Raw genomic sequence first — 16,919 nt, 5'->3', positions numbered from 1 at the left:
CGAACCCCATCTACTATTATGACTAACGACCCTCATCTACCATTATGACTGGCGAACCCCTTCTAATATTATGACTGGCGACCCTCATCTATTATTATGACTGGCGAACCCCTTCTACTATTATGACTGGCGACCCTCATCCATTATTATGACTGGCGAACCCGTTCTACTATTATGAATAGCGACCCTCATCTACCATTATGACTGGCGAACCCCATCTACTATTATGACTAGCGACCCTCATCTGCCATTATGACTGGCGAACCCCTTCTAATATTATGACTGGCGACCCTCATCTATTATTATGACTGGCGAACCCCATCTACTGTTATGACTAGCGACCCTCATCTGCCATTATGACTGGCGAACCCCATCTACTATTATGACTAGCGACCCTCATCTGCCATTATGACTGGCGAACCCCTTCTAATATTATGACTGGCGACCCTCATCCATTATTATGACTGGCGAACCCCATCTACTATTATGACTAACGACCCTCATCTACCATTATGACTGGCGAACCCCTTCTACTATTATGACTGGCGACCCTCATCCATTATTATAATTGGCGAACCCTTTCTACTATTATGAATAGCGACCCTCATCTACCATTATGACTGGCGAACCCCATCTACTGTTATGACTAGCGACCCTCATCTGCCATTATGACTGGCGAACCCCTTCTAATATTATGACTGGCGACCCTCATCTATTATTATGACTGGCGAACCCATCTACTATTATAACTAGCGACCCTCATCTGCCATTATGACTGGCGAACCCTTCTAATATTATGACTGGCGACCCTCATCCATTATTATGACTGGCGAACCCCATCTACTATTATGACTAACGACCCTCATCTACCATTATGACTGGCGAACCCCTTCTACTATTATGACTGGCGACCCTCATCCATTATTATGATTGGCGAACCCTTTCTACTATTATGAATAGCGACCCTCCTCTACCATTATGACTGGCGAACCCCTTCTACTATTATGACTGGCAACCCTCATCCATTATTATAATTGGCGAACCCTTTCTACTATTATGAATAGCGACCCTCATCTACCATTATGACTGGCGAACCCCATCTACTGTTATGACTAGCGACCCTCATCTGCCATTATGACTGGCGAACCCCTTCTAATATTATGACTGGCGACCCTCATCTATTATTATGACTGGCGAACCCCATCTACTATTATAACTAGCGACCCTCATCTGCCATTATGACTGGCGAACCCCTTCTAATATTATGACTGGCGACCCTCATCCATTATTATGACTGGCGAACCCCATCTACTATTATGACTAACGACCCTCATCTACCATTATGACTGGCGAACCCCTTCTACTATTATGACTGGCGACCCTCATCCATTATTATGATTGGCGAACCCTTTCTACTATTATGAATAGCGACCCTCATCTACCATTATGACTGGCGAACCCCTTCTACTATTATGACTGGCGACCCTCATCCACTATTATGAATGGCGACCCTTATGATCAACGAACCCTTTTCCTCCTTATGACTGGCGACCCTCTTCCTTTATTATGACTAGCGACCCTCTTGTTTGATTATGAATGGCGAACCCCATCGTTGATTATGACTTGCGACCTCTATGAACAAAGCCCCTTATGAATAGCGACCCTTATGACTATTATGACTAGCGGTCCTTATAACTAGCGGGTATTATGACCAGTGGTCCTTATGACTGGCGGGTGGACCCCGTAAAAAGGACTTTTTCCATGAGTAACCCAAATAAACACTGATTTGTTTTATTGCTGAGAATAATGATACTAATTTTTTGATTGAACAATATTTCTTTAAAAAAAATTGGCTAGAATGTATATATTGTGTGTGTATATAATTAACGTTATAAATCACTTTATTTTCAGATGTACAGTGATTCTGTGGTTCAAAATGCACATTGTACTGAATTACATTTTTCTCCTTGACCTTCATTTCTATTAACTTAGGGTACAGCTGAACCTGCCGAATCCAGTTGCACAAAGTCAGCCAGTGATGCAAAACCATTCCACACCCAAATCAACAACTTCATCCAACTGTGATTCAACAAACTTGCCAGCTTCCAGTGGCAATACATCCACATTTGTAAGTTATTTCCTTAAACAGGTTTTTTTTTTTATTATACTGATTGCCTTATATAAGGGGAAATTCACCCTGAAGAAAAGTTTTTGTCTTGCCTGCATAGCAGAGGCGCCGCTTTTTCCGATAGCGGCGGTGGCGACGGCGTCAACAATGAAATCTTAACCAAGGTTCAGTTTTTGAAATGTCATCATATCTTCAGAAGTATATGGACCTAGTTCATGAAACTTGAACATAAGGGTAATCCTGTATCACTCATCATTCTGTATGATTTTCCAGGTCACATGATTAAGGTCAAAGGTCATTTACGGTTAATGAACTTAGAATATCAAAATTTATTTTTTAAATGTTCATCATAACTTACAAAGTTTATGGACCTAGTTCATCAAACTTGGACATAGGGTAACCAAGTATCACTGATCATCCTACATGAGATTCCAGATCACATGATGAAGGTCAAAAGTCATTTAGGGTCATTGAACTTCGACTGAGTTTTTTTTTTTTGAAATGTCATTATAACTTTAAAAGTCTTTAAGGCCTTTTTCATGATACTTGAACAAAAGGTTATTCAACAATCTTGCATCAGTGTCAGGTCACATGATCAAGGTTACAGGTCATTTTGGGTAAATGAACAGACATTAGCCATCAAAGTCATCACTGCTGCTAGAATGAATTGCGTGATGCAGGCGAGCATGCCAAAGGCGTTCCAATTGTTTTTTAATAAGAGCAGAGAAAATATTGGTGAAGGTTTGAGAAAAATCTAATAAAGATTAAGAATGTTATTTAGAATTAAAAGTTTTGTAAATGCATGAATTTAAATATTTTTTTGTTCCTGATTTAAAATTCTATTCATGATTAGGTGTGAAACGATTTGTCTATTGATATACAAAAGGTACAGTAAAAGCCATTTTTCATTTTCTGAGTAAATGACATTTCATATATCATATACATACCGATATATATTTTTATTATAGGATGTCAGAGCTATCCTGATTGACTCTTTTAACGGAGAGAACTTCGTGAAGGAAATGGATAATGGAATGCTTTCTGTACAATCTCGCAAAAAGGTTGTGCGAATCCTGGTGTCTTGGTTAATACAAGAATTTACAAGCAAGTAAGTGTCCTTCAAGTGTCTTTTCCTTTTTATGGCATATTAAACCTTCCAAAACAAATTTACACTTAATGAAAAAAAGGACTGATTACATAACATGGATTTCGGTTCATCAATATGTTCACCACACAAAAACCACCAAAAATGTCAATGGCTAAACAAATGCCGGTACATTTTCATATTGTAAAAGAACATTTTTGACAAGTCTTCACTGACCTATCATGTGAAGACTATGTTTCAATTGCGTGCGGCACCAAAGAATTAATTTTTTGTGTTTTCCCTTGAAATTAATGAATTTTCTTTAATACAGCCTGTATATTAATATAATAGAAATATTAAACTAATCAAATATTAAGAAATGTAGCTATTTTAAATCAACAGAGTCATATCAAACCCACTTGAAATGTACAGTGTATATTAAAAACAAGAGAAACAAGAGAAAAAAATCGAAGTGATATGGAATCGAGCCACAAACAATTGGGAAAATTAAAGGCCTGGTCACACCGCCCGAGCGTTGTTGGAGCGGTCGTGGAGCGGAGAGAAAATAAATCATCACCGCTCGCTACCGTTCACCATTTTCGATTTCGATTGTTTTTTTATTTTTTCCCAAATTTTGTGAGCAAAATTCAACCCTCTCTCCCTATACCGCTCCAACAACGCTCGGGCGGTGTGACCAGGTCTTAAAATCATATTGTAGAAAATTTTCAAGTGTTGGTATTGATGAGAATGCAGGTCAAAAATCGCTGAACTGATTTAAGATAAGCAAAAAAAATTCCATTATTAATTATTCAGGCCACCTACAGATGTCAAGGTCGCTCTAGCCAAGGCGGTGGTGTCGCAATTTCCCAAGCTAAAGGACCTTGAAGGAGTAGGTCATGTGAGTAAAATATGTATTTATGCATTTTATAAAATTAAACGATGTAGATCTACATAGAAATAACGATGGATTTGTATTCTTTGCACAATTCTTGAGGTATGTGCAAAATTTTGTGGCAATCGGTCAGGTCCCAGGGGGGGGGTGGGGGCTGTTCGTATCAGAACAATGTGCATGCATCGACGCCTGTGATTTCCCAGGTTTTTCAATCAATAAGCAATATCAATCTCTGAAAATTTGAGATGTGAAAGAATAGAAACAAGGAAGTTATGGCCATTTTACGATTTTCTGACTTTACATTTCTATAAACATTAAGTGTTTAAGGGAAGACTATTTGAAATTTATTGCATGAAGATGGCACTTTGAAGGGCAGGTTATGTGGCTCAAATGACTATCTATAGCAAATTGTTTGAAGTCTGTAGCATGCAGGACAACAGAGATATGAAAGAAGAAAGAATGGTAAGTAAATGGACTTGAAATAAACAAAATGGTGGCTGCACGGTCATGCATGAGGGATTTTGGAAAATGAAATTGGAGGTGCACAACAATGGGTCATGGACAACAGGTATACTAAATTTGGAAGGATTTTGATGACGGACGCGGCCTGGGCAGAGCTCACAATTAAGGACCATGTTTTAAAGCCCCCATCTCACTAGGATGGCGACCATGGCGATCTGTCTAAATCCCGCAAAGCGTAGCAGAATCGTCCTCGAACTCTATTTTTAGCCTGAGAGGCGATTGCACTGCAACTTCACTGCGACGGACCTGCGCTGAAGGCGATAGTAATACGCTGATAGTACGACGCTGCCACTCTCTTGCCACGATTTGAGGCAGATGTGATGCGCTGCTTCTGCGATCAAAGCGACCGTACAACGAGGCTCATACGCTAATTAGGACCTCGGTACGGTGGTGCTACGAATGGAGCGATTGTGTTACGTTCATGATGGGCTCTTGAAACGATTTCAAGCAATCGGCATATTAATCGCGGCCGATGAGACAATTTTCAGTCGACTGCCAACCTCCAATCAAGATGGATGTCCAGAATTTGGTTGGACTTATACATCTTTGCATTATATAACAACATCAGTTAGAAGTTGAATACGAGGACCTGATACGAGGACAGGAGAAGGAGGAGACCAAAAAAATACTGGGTCCGATCCTGGCTGTCACTTAAGTCATAATATACAATATCTATTAAAATTTCATTCAAAAGATGTCGATGAGCCTAATAGTTAATATGAGGGATGCATCCAGAATTTCATAAAAGCGCATAAAAATCTTTGATATTCTGTTGATTTTTTTTCCACAAAAGTTTGTCACTCAAAATTGTTAGGTAAATTCCTTTCAAATTTGCTTACAAGAAGTAGTCTACTGATGTGAGAGCACTCATGGGGGGGGGGCACAATGCCAGAATACCCATAAAATGTGCTTTCCCAATCAATACATCAGTGACAAAATTCTGATATTGGCTACTGTCACTGTAGTTAGAATTCATTCTATTTTTTAAACATAGTCGATTTATATATTTTTGCGGAAGTAACCCATTTCGTCATCAAAAACATGTACCCCCTCTTCCTCCTCTACCACCACCATCAGACCATAACCTCTTGTTCTTCCTCTAATTGGACCGCCGACAGCCCTTTTTGGTCCTTTTTCTGGAAGGTATATTTGAAAACGTCGTGGTGTCGTCTCGTAATCTGTTGAAAATGTGACAATCCGCCACCATCGGGACGGTGTTTTGTAGCAGCGCGGACGGTCGCTGCTCAATCGCTGTTCAGTCATCAGCGGTGCAGCAAAAGCGCAACGCCAATGCCTGCAGCGGTCTGAGAACGTGTGCCACATGCCACCCAAAGTGAAAGCGTCGCGGTGGAAACGGTGTGAAGCGTGTCGAGCGCAAGGCAGTCGCCTTGTAAACGGAAGCAGCGTAGCAGATTTGTCTTGGGAACGGGCCTGAAAAACACGGTCGATCGGTGCCGCTTTTAATGCGCTTCTATTACGCTTTATGCGTTGGAGCTCCGTTACAGCTACGAATATGTCGTTTGGAATACGCTCTTGACTCGATTATGATGCGCTTTAGCACCTCCGCGATCTCGCTACGTAAGTTTTGAACATGTTCAAAATTTTGTGGCGACCAGGAAGATGGTGGCGATCCTTGCCGCTTCTGAAAAGATCAAGGTACGACGGAGAAGATTGAAAAGATCAAGCCACGTTCAAGCTACGATATACCACGCTTTGTCGATTTTTGACGATCGCAGCGGAATCTCCATCTAGTGAGATGGGGGTATAAATTGGTTGGGGAATTCCATATTATGCATCACCTAATCTTATTTAATTTGTTTTCTTCCTAATTGTGCAGCATCTTCTGACTTGACATGTCCTGCAGCAGAAGTGGAGACCATGGCACTTCTTGCGCTTCCTCAAATCGTGCCTCCAGGAATGAAGAAGGTGGGGAAGCATAGTATGAGATGCAGCAGGGCAGAATCATCCAAAGCCTTCATCAACATCGGCCCAGTAAGAAAATCAATTTAATAAAATGCAAATTTCTCTAAACATGTTAATTTTTCACTTTTAAAAGTAGCATGGAGTACTGGTCAATGGTGGAACATTTTGATAAAGTTTACTTGGCCTTTGTTTGATTATCAGCAGACAATACTTCATATTTGCACTGATTCGGCCCCCTCCCAGTTCGAACATCATTTCGGCGCCCTAGCTCGAGTATCAATTTGGCGCCCCTACATGTAGGTCTAACATCAATTTGGCGCCCCTAGTTCGAATACCATTTCGCCCCCTCGCTCGAGTATCAATTTTTGCGCCCCCTAGTTCCAACATCAATTTGGCGACCCTACGTCGAACATCAATTCGCCCCCCCCGTTCAAACATCAATTCTGCCCCCAGTTCGAACAGCATTTTGACATTCCTTCGAACATCATTTCAGCACCCTTTTGGTTCGAACATCATTTTCTTTCCTCCTCTTCCTCTTTTTTTTTTTCTCGTCCTTCCCCTCTTCCTCTCACCTCTCTTCTCTTCTTTCCCCCTTTCTCTCTTTCTTTTTTTCATCTCTTCTTTCTTCCATCTTCCTCTTTCTTATTTTTTCTCTTTTTCCCTCTTCCTCTCTCTTTCCCCCCCCCCCCCCCCCCCCCCCCTCTCTTCCTCTTTTTTTCTCCCCCTCCCTTTTCTTCTCTTCCTTCCCCCTCTTCCTCTTTTCTCTCTTTCCCCTCTTCTTTCCCCTCTTCCTTTCCCCTTTTCTTCCCCCTTCTTTCTCTTTTTTCCTCTTCTTTCTTCCCTCTTCTCTCTTTTCTTTTTTTCTCCTTTCCCTTTCCCCCCTCTCTCTCTTTCCCCCTCTTCTCTTTTTTCTTCTCCCCCTCCCTTTTTCTTCTCTTCCTTCCCCCTTTTCTTCTTTTTTCTCTTTCTTTCCTCTCTTTTCTCCTTTTTTTCTTCTTTCCCTTCTTCTTTTCTTTCCCCTCTTTTTTTCTTCTCTTCTTTCCTCTCTCTCCCTCTTTCTCTTTTTTTCTCCTTTTCCTTTCCCTCTCTTTTTCCTTCTCTTTCTTTCCCCTTTTCCTCTCTCTTTTCCTTCCCTTCCTTCCCCCTCTTCCCTTTTATCCTTTTCTTTCCCCCTTTCCAGGGGGGGGGGGGCAAGGCCCCCTCGGCCCCCCATGGATCCGCGCCTGCATCAGACCTACCAACTTCTCCTTTTTAAAAGGAGTTACTCCTTTTTAGAAATCTTAATATACCATATGGTTAAAGAAATCTTATTGTCCAGGTATCTTACGGGTGTCTGGAAAACGAAGACCGGGGACACATATCACACTCGTGTGAAAGCGTTTGTAGTTCACGCACGAAGTGTGTACAAAGCAGTGCAAAGTGTGTACAAAACACGTGCGCGGGTTAGAATGGACTTTGGACCTTGCCCCCTACACATGTTCTCCCATTGACATAACGCATGTCCCCGGTCTTCGATCTTCGTTTTCCAGACCTGTTGTTGGGTGTCTGGAAAACGAAGACAGAAGACAGGGGCCATCGCATCCGTCTAGCTAAAATAAACCATTATTATATTCAGATCAAATTCAGGAATATTCTGATATTGGATATGTAATGAATTATGATTGGTTAATGATTAATTGTATGGATATCGTAATGTGAATGATAATTGATTGAGCAATATATCGCGCTCAGCTCAGCTGGCATTAAAATTTTATACCATTGACATAACGCATGTCCCCGGTCTTCGGTCTTTGTTTTCCAAACCTGTTGTTGGGTGTCTGGAAAACGAAGACAGAAGACCGGGGATCGCATCCGTCTAGCTAAAATAAACCATTATTATATTCAGATCAAATTCAGGAATATTCTGATATTGGATATGTAATGAATTATGATTGGTTAATGATTAATTGTATGGATATCGTAATGTGAATGATAATTGATTGAGCAATATATCGCGCTCAGCTCAGCTGGCATTAAAATTTTATACCATTGACATAACGCATGTCCCCGGTCTTCGATCTTCGTTTTCCAGACCTGTTGTTGGGTGTCTGGAAAACGAAGACCGGGGATCGCATCCGTCTAGCTAAAATAAACCATTATTATATTCAGATCAAATTCAGGAATATTCTGATATTGGATATGTAATCAGTTATCATTGGTTGATAAGTTAATGATTAATTGTAAGGATATCGTTATCACCTAGGGCATAATTAATACCTAACAATTATAACGTACATAATTTATTTCACCCACGGAATTCAGCCATTGCAATTCTCAAAACTGTCATAAAAATGAAAACTTGCATACAATACACCTCATACTGCACAATCACGTACAAGCAGACTCAACTTAATTAAACTGGCGTTTGCAACTATTTTACTACCATTGACATTACGCATTTCCCCGGTCTTTGTTTTCCAAACCTGTTGTTGGGTGTCTGGAAAACGAAGACAGAAGACCGGGGCCATCGCATCCGTCTAGCTAAAATAAACCATTATTATATTCAGATCAAATTCAGGAATATTCTGATGTTGGATATGTAATGAATTATGATTGGTTGATAAGTTAATGATTAATGATAATTGATTGAGCAATATATCGCGCTCAGCTCAGCTGGCATTAAAATTTTATACCATTGACATAACGCATGTCCCCGGTCTTCGATCTTCGTTTTCCAGACCTGTTGTTGGGTGTCTGGAAAACGAAAACAGATGACGGGGATCGCATCCGTCTAGCTAAAATAAACCATTATTATATTCAGATCAAATTCAGGAATATTCTGATATTGGATATGTAATCAGTTATCATTGGTTGATAAGTTAATGATTAATTGTAAGGATATCGTTATCACCTAGGGCATAATTAATACCTAACAATTATAACGTACATAATTTATTTCACCCACGGAATTCAGCCATTGCAATTCTCAAAACTGTCATAAAAATGAAAACTTGCATACAATACACCTCATACTGCACAATCACATACAAGCAGACTCAACTTAATTAAACTGGCGTTTGCAACTATTTTACTACCATTGACATTACGCATTTCCCCGGTCTTTGTTTTCCAAACCTGTTGTTGGGTGTCTGGAAAACGAAGACAGAAGACCGGGGCCATCGCATCCGTCTAGCTAAAATAAACCATTATTATATTCAGATCAAATTCAGGAATATTCTGATGTTGGATATGTAATGAATTATGATTGGTTGATAAGTTAATGATTAATGATAATTGATTGAGCAATATATCGCGCTCAGCTCAGCTGGCATTAAAATTTTATACCATTGACATAACGCATGTCCCCGGTCTTCGATCTTCGTTTTCCAGACCTGTTGTTGGGTGTCTGGAAAACGAAGACAGAAGACCGGGGATCGCATCCGTCTAGCTAAAATAAACCATTATTATATTCAGATCAAATTCAGGAATATTCTGATATTGGATATGTAATCAGTTATCATTGGTTGATAAGTTAATGATTAATTGTAAGGATATCGTTATCAACTAGGGCATAATTAATACCTAACAATTATAACGTACATAATTTATTTCACCCACGGAATTCAGCCATTGCAATTCTCAAAACTGTCATAAAAATGAAAACTTGCATACAATACACCTCATACTGCGCAATCACGTACAAGCAGACTCAACTTAATTAAACTGGCGTTTGCAACTATTTTACTACCATTGACATTACGCATGTCCCCGGTCTTCGTTTTCCAAACCTGTTGTTGGGTGTCTGGAAAACGAAGACAGAAGACCGGGGCCATCGCATCCGTCTAGCTAAAATAAACCATTATTATATTCAGATCAAATTCAGGAATATTCTGATATTGGATATGTAATGAATTATGATTGGTTAATGATTAATTGTATGGATATCGTAATGTGAATGATAATTGATTGAGCAATATATCGCGCTCAGCTCAGCTGGCATTAAAATTTTATACCATTGACATAACGCATGTCCCCGGTCTTCGATCTTCGTTTTCCAGACCTGTTGTTGGGTGTCTGGAAAACGAAGACCGGGGATCGCATCCGTCTAGCTAAAATAAACCATTATTATATTCAGATCAAATTCAGGAATATTCTGATATTGGATATGAAATGAATTATGATTGGTTAATGATTAATTGTATAGATATCGTAATGTGAATGATAATTGATTAAGCAATATATCGCGCTCAGCTCAGCTGGCATTAAAATTGTATACCATTGACATAACGCATGTCCCCGGTCTTCGATCTTCGTTTTCCAGACCTGTTGTTGGGTGTCTGGAAAACGAAGAGAGAAGACCGGGGCCATGGCATCCGTCTAGCTAAAATAAACCATTATTATATTCAGATCAAATTCAGGAATATTCTGATATTGGATATGTAATCAGTTATCATTGGTTTATAAGTTAATGATCAATTGAAAGGATATCGTTATCAGCTAGGGCATAATTAATACCTAACAATTATAACGTACATAATTTATTTCACCCACGGAATTCAGCCATTGCAATTCTCAAAACTGTCATAAAAATGAAAACTTGCATACAATACACCTCATACTGCACAATCACATACAAGCAGACTCAACTTAATTAAACTGGCGTTTGCAACTATTTTACTACCATTGACATTACGCATTTCCCCGGTCTTCGTTTTCCAAACCTGTTGTTGGGTGTCTGGAAAACGAAGACAGAAGACCGGGGCCATCGCATCCGTCTAGCTAAAATAAACCATTATTATATTCAGATCAAATTCAGGAATATTCTGATGTTGGATATGTAATGAATTATGATTGGTTGATAAGTTAATGATTAATGATAATTGATTGAGCAATATATCGCGCTCAGCTCAGCTGGCATTAAAATTTTATACCATTGACATAACGCATGTCCCCGGTCTTCGATCTTCGTTTTCCAGACCTGTTGTTGGGTGTCTGGAAAACGAAGACCGGGGATCGCATCCGTCTAGCTAAAATAAACCATTATTATATTCAGATCAAATTCAGGAATATTCTGATATTTGATATGTAATTAGTTATCATTGGTTGATAAGTTAATGATTAATTGTAAGGATATCGTTATCAACTAGGGCATAATTAATACCTAACAATTATAACGTACATAATTTATTTCACCCACGGAATTCAGCCATTGCAATTCTCAAAACTGTCATAAAAATGAAAACTTGCATACAATACACCTCATACTGCACAATCACGTACAAGCAGACTCAACTTAATTAAACTGGCGTTTGCAACTATTTTACTACCATTGACATTACGCATGTCCCCGGTCTTCGTTTTCCAAACCTGTTGTTGGGTGTCTGGAAAACGAAGACAGAAGACCGGGGCCATCGCATCCGTCTAGCTAAAATAAACCATTATTATATTCAGATCAAATTCAGGAATATTCTGATGTTGGATATGTAATGAATTATGATTGGTTGATAAGTTAATGATTAATTGTATGGATATCGTAATGTGAATGATAATTGATTGAGCAATATATCGCGCTCAGCTCAGCTGGCATTAAAATTTTATACCATTGACATAACGCATGTCCCCGGTCTTCGATCTTCGTTTTCCAGACCTGTTGTTGGGTGTCTGGAAAACGAAGACAGAAGACCGGGGCCATCGCATCCGTCTAGCTAAAATAAACCATTATTATATTCAGATCAAATTCAGGAATATTCTGATATTGGATATGTAATCAGTTATCATTGGTTGATAAGTTAATGATTAATTGTAAGGATATCGTTATCAACTAGGGCATAATTAATACCTAACAATTATAACGTACATAATTTATTTCACCCACGGAATTCAGCCATTGCAATTCTCAAAACTGTCATAAAAATGAAAACTTGCATACAATACACCTCATACTGCACAATCACGTACAAGCAGACTCAACTTAATTAAACTGGCGTTTGCAACTATTTTACTACCATTGACATTACGCATTTCCCCGGTCTTCGTTTTCCAAACCTGTTGTTGGGTGTCTGGAAAACGAAGACAGAAGACCGGGGCCATCGCATCCGTCTAGCTAAAATAAACCATTATTATATTCAGATCAAATTCAGGAATATTCTGATGTTGGATATGTAATGAATTATGATTGGTTGATAAGTTAATGATTAATGATAATTGATTGAGCAATATATCGCGCTCAGCTCAGCTGGCATTAAAATTTTATACCATTGACATAACGCATGTCCCTGGTCTTCGATCTTCGTTTTCCAGACCTGTTGTTGGGTGTCTGGAAAACGGAGACAGAAGACCGGGGATCGCATCCGTCTAGCTAAAATAAACCATTATTATATTCAGATCTAATTCAGGAATATTCTGATATTGGATATGTAATCAGTTATCATTGGTTGATAAGTTAATGATTAATTGTAAGGATATCGTTATCAACTAGGGCATAATTAATACCTAACAATTATAACGTACATAATTTATTTCACCCACGGAATTCAGCCATTGCAATTCTCAAAACTGTCATAAAAATGAAAACTTGCATACAATACACCTCATACTGCACAATCACATACAAGCAGACTCAACCTAATTAAACTGGCGTTAGCAACTATTTTACTACCATTGACATTACGCATGTCCCCGGTCTTCGTTTTCCAAACCTGTTGTTGGGTATCTGGAAAACGAAGACAGAAGACCGGGGCCATCGCATCCGTCTAGCTAAAATAAACCATTATTATATTCAGATCAAATTCAGGAATATTCTGATGTTGGATATGTAATGAATTATGATTGGTTGATAAGTTAATGATTAATGATAATTGATTGAGCAATATATCGCGCTCAGCTCAGCTGGCATTAAAATTTTATACCATTGACATAACGCATGTCCCCGGTCTTCGATCTTCGTTTTCCAGACCTGTTGTTGGGTGTCTGGAAAACGAAGACAGAAGACCGGGGCCATCGCATCCGTCTAGCTAAAATAAACCATTATTATATTCAGATCAAATTCAGGAATATTCTGATATTGGATATGTAAACAGTTATGATTTGTTCATAAGTAAATGCGCCTCACAGGCGACTGACTGGAATACTCCCCAGGGAGTGGAGGATGTGCACACATTGTGTGCGGGAATGACTGATTGAATCCGATGACCGGGGTAATTATATAATCTGTAAAGCACTTAGAAACGTCGTTCGATGGATTAAGCGCTATATAAAAGCGGATTATTATTATTAATGATTAATTGTAAGGATATTGTTATCAGCTAGGGCATAATTAATACATAACAATTATAACGTACATAATTTATTTCACCTATGGAATTCCGCCATTGCAATTCTCAAAACTGTCATCAAATTGAAAGCTTGCATACAATACACCTCATACTGCGCAATCACGTACAAGCGGACTCAACTTAACTGGCGTTTGCAACTATTTTACTACCATTGACATTACACATGTCCCCGGTCTTCTGTCTTCGTTTTCCAGACACCCAACAACAGGTCTGGAAAACGAAGACAGAAGACCGGGGATCGCGTTTTTGTCTAGCTAAGATAGGCCTATAATATTCATCACCAGTTCAAGAATATTTTGATCTTGGATACGTCATCTGCTATGATTGCCTGCGGATAATTTATAGTTATTTTTGTGAATATCGTTATCAGCTAGGACATAATTAATAAGGATACATAACAATTATAACGTACATATTTTACCCATGGAATTCAGCCATTGCAGTTCTCAAAACTGTCATAAACTGAAAACTTGCATTCAATACTGCGCAATCACGTACCGAGCGTACTCAACTTAAAGGGGAAACCTTTGGAATAAACAGGCTTGTGTAGAAACAGAAAAATCAAAGAATAAGAATAAAGAAAGTTTGAGAAAAATCGGATATGAGCATTTGAATATTGCATGTCACTAATGCTATGGAGATCTTCACATTGGCAATGCGACAATGATGTGTGACGTCACTGATGAACAACTTTCCCTTTGGTGGACTATAAAATACCCTAAAAATGTCTATTTTTGCTTTTTCTTAATGATGATACAAACTCTTTATCCATGATGTATTCTTAAAAAAATGTATTACACATGATTTATGGATAGATGTGATAAAAGAGGCAATTCAAGAGAAATATATCCTAAAGTAATGGTGAGAGTGGTTCATAAGTGACATCACACATCTTTGTCGCATTGCTAATTTGCTATCTCCATAGCATTAGTGATCGCAATATTCAAATGCTCATAACTTTCTCATTATTTGTCCGATTTTTCTCAAACTTTCGTTGATCTGTTTCTTTGCCGTCTTCACACAAGCTATCTTGTTCCAACGGTTTCATTCTCCTTTAAAGAGAAATCACTGATTTCATGGGAAAGTCTGGTAAAACCGCATACATTCGTAATTCCGAAGCTTCGTAATTCCGAAGGTTCGGTTATTCCGAAGGTTCGTATTTCCGAAGGTCCGTAATTCCGAAGGTTCGTAATTCCGAAGGTTCGTCAATCCGAAAACGAAATAAGGTTCGTAATTCCGAAGGTTCGTTAATCCGAAAACGAAATAAGGTTCGTAATTCCGAAGGTTCGTTAATCCGAAAACGAAATAAGGTTCGTAATTCCGAAGGTTCGTTAATCCGAAAACGAAATAAGGTTCGTTAATCCGAAAACGAAATAAGGTTCGTTAATCCGAAAATTAAATAAGGTTCGTATTTCCGAAAATGAAAATAATTCATTTTGGTAACAAAAACGATGTTGTCATGACAAGATTACACGATATTATGCAATGATAGTAATAACGATCGATGATACATGCGTGTGTTGGGGCCAAAGCATGTATTTCATTAAGAATATAGGCGCCCTGATCAAGCATAGGCTAATTTCGATTTTATCTGAGCAATTGCTGCCTATAAGCAAATGGTTTAATTAAAGATGCAGGGGATCAAGTGTGTTGGAAGCGTGCGAGCAACCTCTAGATAATAGGATTTGTATTGGAGGGGATGTCATTTTTAATAACAGCTTCTGCTGGTAATAAAAATGAAAATAATACTAATAATGATCCTTGTGAGATGTTGAAAGCGAATCGCAAGCTCAAACTAGTAGACATTTCATGTAAAAAGACGTGAAGTGAGCATTCGGAGCATTTTTTGTAATCATGAGAAAGATGTGTATCTTTCTAAAGAATTAATGCGAGGGCGAGCTGTAATTTGTTTATATACTGACCTGGGGCCCGTTGCATGAAACTTCTTACCTGAGAAAACTCAGGTTGTTTTTACAGGAGTTTTTGCCCTGTGCTAAAGTCAATGGCGGAAATCAGACTAACCTTAGTTTTCATTTTTTACCAGAGTTTCTCAGGTAAAAAGTTTTATGCAACAGGCTTCAGAAAGTAATCTTTTAAGGACTGCATTTAGTGACTCATGAATAGAATATATATCTCACGAACTAAATAATGAGAGCGCGAACCGCAAGCTTAAAATTTGTGATATTCCAACCTGAAAACTGGACATTTCATACTTCTTTTTTGTAACCAGGAATAGAATGAGTTCCTCAATACTTGATGCGAGCGAGAAACGTGAGCCAAATTTTTCTGATTTTCCAACCTGAAAACTGGAAATTCTAAGCATTCTTGTAAAAAAAATAATAATAGCTGGGAGAATAGTTTTCAGAACTGAAGTGGCTTCCCTGGGTAAATAATATATATATCAATATCATTCTAGGCCCACATGAAATTTCCAAAAGTTTGAGCACGTGATTCGCTCGCAACATCTCACAAGGATGCCCTTTTAACAGTAATTGACCAAAAAGGTGAATTTTACATCTTCAGATTTGACTTTTCCCCCAAACCGCTTGCTCTCTACGCTCGCAGAAATGAAACGTAAATATATAACTTTAGTGATCACTTAAAAAATTGTGCTCAATTTAGTTACTACAAAACACACAACCTCTTTACACAGATGATAATCTAATGGTGAAAATATCCGTTTGCACCAAATTGCCCCTATTGGCCCCTTTTTTTGCTTTGCCCCCCCCCCAAAAAAAAAAATACGTTCCGCCGCCATTGGTTAAAACACGCATCGTCTTCATGGCTAACTGCAAAAAGTTCTTAAAATGTCCCCTTTAGATCAGGTCAGAGCTTATATATTTAAAAATTCTGTTCGCGCTTCTTGCTAGCAGTTATTGTCTAAATTTAGTTACATAGGCATCTCGCTTTGAAGATCACAAACATATTGCCCATCATATTAACAAAAATATATAGCTCGCGCTCGCATTATTTAAAAAGGGTTTATCATGTTATTACATATTTACTTTATTTTATAAGGATAAAGCTAATTATTGACTGTTAGGACTACCCTTTCAA

At 38.6% G+C, this 16,919-nt stretch overlaps 1 protein-coding gene and 1 long non-coding RNA gene across 2 annotated transcripts; one reads left to right on the top strand and one right to left on the bottom strand.

Annotated features, from left to right (window-relative positions):
- Window positions 1-2,026: 2,026 nt before the first annotated feature.
- LOC121412499 lies at window positions 2,027-4,237 on the top strand. The gene is made up of 3 exons (XM_041605304.1): window positions 2,027-2,128; window positions 3,097-3,236; window positions 4,026-4,237. The coding sequence occupies exons 1-3, from the start codon at window positions 2,039-2,041 to the stop codon at window positions 4,165-4,167; spliced, it is 372 nt and encodes a 123-aa protein (XP_041461238.1). The 5' UTR covers window positions 2,027-2,038; the 3' UTR covers window positions 4,168-4,237.
- A 533-nt stretch (window positions 4,238-4,770) lies between these two features.
- LOC121412498 lies at window positions 4,771-5,895 on the bottom strand. The gene is made up of 3 exons (XR_005969617.1): window positions 5,862-5,895; window positions 5,674-5,676; window positions 4,771-5,004 (listed from the first exon to the last, which is right to left on the bottom strand). It is a non-coding gene; the product is annotated as an uncharacterized LOC121412498 (long non-coding RNA).
- Window positions 5,896-16,919: the final 11,024 nt, after the last annotated feature.

The sequence above is a fragment of the Lytechinus variegatus genome, chromosome 4 (genome assembly GCF_018143015.1).
Source record: "Lytechinus variegatus isolate NC3 chromosome 4, Lvar_3.0, whole genome shotgun sequence".
Classification (NCBI taxonomy): Eukaryota; Metazoa; Echinodermata; class Echinoidea; order Temnopleuroida; family Toxopneustidae; genus Lytechinus; species Lytechinus variegatus.
This window is presented reverse-complemented; position numbering and strand designations above follow the sequence as displayed.

Excerpts from the sequence above, each read along its gene's own strand:
- LOC121412499 (XM_041605304.1), top strand. The coding sequence starts at position 2,039 with ATGCAAAACCATTCCACACCCAAATCAACAACTTCATCCAACTGTGAT. Across the intron at positions 2,129-3,096 it reads GTGGCAATACATCCACATTT|GATGTCAGAGCTATCCTGAT; the intron begins GTAAGTTATTTC and ends TTTTTATTATAG. Across the intron at positions 3,237-4,025 it reads ATACAAGAATTTACAAGCAA|GCCACCTACAGATGTCAAGG; the intron begins GTAAGTGTCCTT and ends TTAATTATTCAG.